This window comes from Protomyctophum parallelum (genome assembly GCF_964188405.1).
Source record: "Protomyctophum parallelum genome assembly, chromosome: 1".
Lineage (NCBI taxonomy): Eukaryota > Metazoa > Chordata > Actinopteri > Myctophiformes > Myctophidae > Protomyctophum > Protomyctophum parallelum.
The window spans coordinates 60,303,032-60,308,943 of record NC_139697.1 but is presented as its reverse complement, the minus strand read 5'-3'; the positions used below and the strand labels follow the sequence as shown (position 1 = coordinate 60,308,943).

At 37.8% G+C, this 5,912-nt stretch overlaps 1 protein-coding gene across 1 annotated transcript; it reads left to right on the top strand.

The window, feature by feature from the left end:
• Positions 1–655: 655 nt before the first annotated feature.
• LOC310878780 (uncharacterized protein) lies at positions 656–5,448 on the top strand (the record flags this gene model as incomplete). The annotated part of the gene is made up of 6 exons (XM_083793168.1): positions 656–729; positions 2,613–2,726; positions 3,008–3,050; positions 3,205–3,314; positions 4,087–4,142; positions 4,981–5,448. Exons 1-6 carry the CDS (start codon positions 717–719, stop codon positions 5,446–5,448), a joined length of 804 nt encoding a protein of 267 aa, XP_083649294.1. The 5' UTR covers positions 656–716.
• Between the last annotated feature and the right edge of the window lie 464 nt (positions 5,449–5,912).

Genomic DNA, 5,912 nt, shown 5'->3' with positions numbered 1-5,912 from the left:
ATTTCCCCTATATTTCAAGCACATTTTGTCTTTTGCATACGCTTCAATATCTCAATCTGAAACAAAAATATGACCTGTTCATGCACCAAGACATCCTGCTTTCGCTGTTGTGGTCGGAAATGGAAAAACACGAAAAAGGTTATCCTACAGTAACTGAATGGTTTTGACATGCAATGTACTTGTACTCCTCTATTTCTGTATGTAAGAAGTATATACTATCATCGGACATGTTCCATAATTTATGTTAGTGTTTACTGTTTATTTGCTTTGAGAATGAAAATGCGCACACCACAACTATACTATAACGGCAAATGTAGTCTTACATCATGGGTGATATTGTTTGTCCTTGGATGGAATGGAAAAGATGCATTTATGAGATATCTTTTATATTTAACATAGAAATTAGAAACACAAAATTATAAACTGGAAAAAATATAACAAACACCTTAAAAAACTTATTTTTAGATGGTTATCATCCCTTGCATCAGAACAAGGTTACTTTATTTCCTGTTTGTAACTGAAAAGGAGCACGCACGCACACACACACACACACACACGCATGCGTGCACACACACACGCGCGCGTGCGCAGCCGCTCACACACACACACACACACACACACACACACACACATACAGTATAATAACATTCAACACTGATGCCTGAGAGAACAGAGTCAGACAGATAATACCCTGTAATACTCAGCAAGACTGGAATATGACTAAGATGGGTACGTTCAGGATGTAATTATAATTTTCTTACAGTTGAGTTAATATTGCTATATAAGTAAAAAGAACATATTAAAAGTATAACTATAGACACCTGCGATGTACTGTACATACTGAGTTGAATAGAGCTAATCCCATGAGCCAACCTTTCGAGAATTGGTTACAAATTGGTTGCAAATTTGTTGTGAATCTTTGGCTACTGGGACTACTGAGAAAATAATTTCTCCCCGCAAGTTATACTCTGAGGTCTTCACAGAGACACTGGCTGAATGAGCTTTCATCATACTGTACCCCTGAAAAGATACTGTACAATGTAAGAAGAAGGCCTGCTACTTTTGTTTTTACTGTTTTTTGTCTTTTCCTTTTTGAGTTTGTCTTGTCTAAAAAAATAGATGATTCTACAATCATGATTCTGTAATTCATTGTTGTAAATGATATCTGCATTATCAATAAATAAATCTTTAAAAAAAAAGTTATACTCTGAGGGTGTAGTAGGCCTAGAGACTAAATTTGAATTACCGGTAAATTAATTCACAGTGATTGATATACCGTACAGTTTAAAATCCTTCTAAGTCAGCCGCAATGACTCAAATTTTATTTGACAGGTTTCTTCTCTTCTTTTTTCAGCTAGAAGAATCCCAGGTGGTTCTGTATTATTGTTGCCATTTTGTTTGTTTTCTGAATGCTATTTTTATATTTTTTATATTAATGAGTAAAACATAGGTTGTTGATTTGGGTTGCTTGTTATGTAGGTAAGGTTTGCTCCTGTGGTTGTGTTTGTTGTAGGTCACTCTGGATAAGAGTGTCAGTTAAAATGTAAATATATTGTTGTCTGACCCTGCTAGAAAAAGTAATGTATGTTGGTTGTTCTGATTCTCTCTTGGAAGGAATTCAAACCCTCTGGTTAGAGTGAGCCCAACTCACACTATAAGCCACTGTCTTAACAGAGACAGATATCTGTAGAAACAAAACCATTTTGGTTAAACTCTTGTCTCCCATTGTCAAATCATTCCCAAAATGCAATACCTTTAATCCCAATTCCAAATTAATCCGGGATGTTGGGTAGTAAAAAGCCATTGTATCACTTTTATATCCAATCTGTCCAATAAGTTTGAATAATCAAATAATAACACCCAAGATCCACTCAGATAGGGATTAACATTCTTGGGCTCAGCAGCTTTTGGATTGGATGTTGGTTGATTGTATTTGTAAGCAAAGCTTGTTCTGCTGTTGAAAAGGGTATGCACTGTACAAATCCCTCCAGAACGATGTTATTTGGCAATACGAGGATTCACTAAAGCCCTATTTGGCTCTGCATTACAAGTGTTCTTACACTTAAGAACACTTAACTCATGAATGCCGGTATGTAATAACATCAGTGCTGTTTAGAGCAACTCAACCCTAGGTCTGAGGACCACCAGGTGTCCAAATGGACCGTTATGGTTTTGTAACTCTGATAGCTAGTCCAAATGGATGTTTGAAGGTCCATTTGGTTCCATTTGTCAAATATATAAAAACTGATTATACGGTGTAGAGATAATACATAATTTGCCTAATAGAGGGTATGCGCGTGACATCATCATCAAACCTGGAAGTTATGCAGGAATGCCTACTGAGTGGCAATAAACTACTTTCTGGCCTTGACAGCCCATGCATTCAAACAGAAAAAGTCCTATCTAATTGCATTAAATGACTTTAAACAATGTTAAACTCACTTTGCCTGTCGCTTTGCCACTCGATTTGCCATTCACTTTATGCATGCGCACGTACACCCTCTAATGTAGTCCGTGGCCTAATGCATATCAACATGGGCGTCCTTGAAATTAAACAGGTTGAGAATCACTTGTTCAGAGCATCTTACTTTACAGTTTATTGTTCCATACAGAACAATGCACAGGTGTCTGGCTGGGCCTGGCCCTGACTGCTCTGACCCTACTCCTGTCTACATTTCTCAATGTCTTCCTCTGCTTCCTAAGACGCAGGAATGCCACACGCAAAGGTATAACAAATTACACACACTTTCCTCTGAGCTGATCTCCTGACTGATTTATTTTATGACCATTGAGTGATTTCCAGTATTTCTTAAGCCTAATGTATACTTCATCATATCACGTTTCCCAAAAATAAGGGTGTACAACAGGGTGTACAACAAAGTATAATTTTTACAAAGGAGAAGTTATTATTGACATTATTAAATGACTTGACTTATTACCTAATTAATTCTGACCACCAGTCGACCACAGTTTCTAGCTAATTTCACATTTATTTATTTTTTTACAGTGACTAATGAGCGTTTACATGTGCAGGCACATCAAAGACAAAGGTAAAGATTTCATAGAGCACAACCACCACACAAGTGACACTGTACATGAAACTGTACTGAATTTTTATAAAGTCAGACCATTATTCATTCAGACATAATTGAAAACATTACATTTGTTATATTAACAATACCTGTATAAATCAACTATTTCTAGTACCATCTTGGCTGAGGCTGAGGAACTTTCTGATCATTTTCATCATCATGATAATCACCACGTTGAGCAGGAAAATCCTATTTATGGAAATATCAACACAAATGCAGGAGGTAAGCCCATACCTTCGTTCATTTACCATGCCAATGTATTTATGGTAATACATTGGTCAGCACCAACGTCATAAACGTAGCAGGCGAGCGAGCACATGCCTTTATTCATTCAACACATACTAATGTATATATCAGCAAAAACGTAGGAGGTGAGCCCACATACCTTCATTCATTTAACATACTAATGTACTGTATTTATGGTAAGATAAGCATGAGCGTGGAGGTGAGCACATTCATTCAATACAATTCGGTAATTCCTAAACGGTGTGACGTGGTACAACCGTACAAGTCCAGATGTGCCTTTTGATTTTGTGACAATAACCACACATCATTATGGCTATATGTACTGTAACTAACTATACAACAGGTTATGAATCATGTATTTCACTTGCTATCAGTAGATATAAATGTATTGCATTCAAAATTCTAAAATAGCTAAACTAGCAGAGCTTGTAGATCGGCTATTTCTGCTATGAAAACTACTGATAAATTCATGGTAATATCATAAAATGTATAGGAAGTGAGCCCATCCTTTTCTGTGTATAGTAGTACTAGTAATAGTCTGACTACCTTTGTGGATGTCAGAAGGGTTAATCGTTTCAAATGCCACAGTACATTTAGAATGTATTATAGGCTAAGCTATTCAATATTATTTCCTAGTGAGGTTTTTAATACCACAATAGTGAATTTATGTGTGACTAATTGATGAAATCCAATTCATCTTGTACACAACTGAATGACATCACAAACATTGTGTGTTTACTTTGTTCAGATTTTGATGATGTGCGCCATGAGATGACGACCAAGAGACAAAACAACATCACAAAGGTTAGTTAAGACCTGCACATTGCGAAGAAGCCTATCCTCAGTTTAATTAACTTAGTTCCATTTTTTGTTTTTTTACACACAGCATTGAATGAACACAGGATTTTGCTGTGCATGGCAGCTACCACATACAGTACAACTAAGATCTAAAAGCATGTTATGTAATATTTAGGTTCCCTGTGATGTGTGTTGTAAGTCTGATGAAACACCTAACCACATGAAATCTAGCATCCCTATTCTGGTGTAAATGTTAAGCTGAAATAGCAGATGTACAAGCTACAGACTGTGGTCAATATGACACCATCAATATGTTTGAGTGAGTCTAAAAATAAACTCCCCCCATTCTGAAATGCATGAGAGTCTACACGCCACAGGATGCTATGAGCTACTGAAAAGGAACCCTGCTATTGTTGCAACATCAGGGTTATGCTGCAGGATGTTTACGTTGCCATTGCTATATTTTTTATTTTTTAACAGCATGTCTGCAATCTGTGAATTCTCTTAGTATTTTCATGCACAAAGTAAGTCAATATAAATAATAATATAAGGCACTTTAAAAAAGTAAAAAAGAAAACAGAATAAAACACCAACATTTACAAAATATATAACATGCAGTGAGAAATGAAAAGAAAACACAGTGCAAAATTATATAGAATAGATTCAATAGAACACAACATTACCATGTTTTGTTCTTGATTACTGTAAATTGCTCTGGATTAAGATGCCTAAATTGAGAATTGAAAATTGTAACATACTGTATACAAAAACAGTGTCACTTTTCACATGGAAACGACTCTCACTGATTAAGCCTTTCTCCATCTCTACCACCAACCTATGCCAGCCTGTGGAGCCTGATATCAACTACGCCTCAATCAATCTGAACATGGCTCAGAAACGCAGGAAGCACAAGCACTGCTCCCAGCAAGGCCAGACCCAGACCCAGACTCAGACCTGGACCCAGGGCCCGCTGCAGGCCCAGCTCTGCCAGCCGCTAGTCAATACCACGACCCCTGTGATGGCCACGTTCCTGGAGGTAGAAACAGAGGAGGGGGACTCCCTCCTGGTCAGAAACAGCAGCCCGGTGGCTTCGAGTAACAGCATCTACCTCAACAGCCAACAGCTGGCCCTGGAGGCCACGGAGGAGAGGGCTCGAGAGAGGGTAGCGATGGAACCGAGGGGTTGGGACGGGATGGGAGAATGGGACAGAATGGAGCACGAGGGAGGGATGGGCTGCTCCATTGGCAGTCATGTTGCGGAAGGAGAGACACAGATAGTGGAGGTGGAGATGATGACCCATGATGACTGCTAGATTAATGCTTCATTTAAACTCTGTTACACGGCGGTGTCGCATGCCAAACATAAGGCGATCTACAAGCTCACAACGTGCCACAAGGTTGTAGATCTGCAATGTTTGGCGTGCAACACCATTGTATGACAAAGTATAAATCAGACATGCTGACAGACTGTGACAGTTGGTGTACATTACATTTATTTTTTCAACTACACCATCCGATTTTGCTTGATTTTGCCTGCATCATGACCCAGTGGGTGGGTAGAGTAGCCAACACTGTACTCAAGTAATAGTATTTCCATGTTTTCAATAATCATAATGAAATTGATCTGTCTAAAATATTTAATTATTTGAGCTTGTTCAATAGAAAGTATTTTTAATCTACTTGAAGCCTCTCTGAGAGAATGCAAGAATCAGAATGTACATTTAGTAAGTAAGCTAAACGTAGCCAAATAATTTAATTTAAATTTTTGATTGGAGGA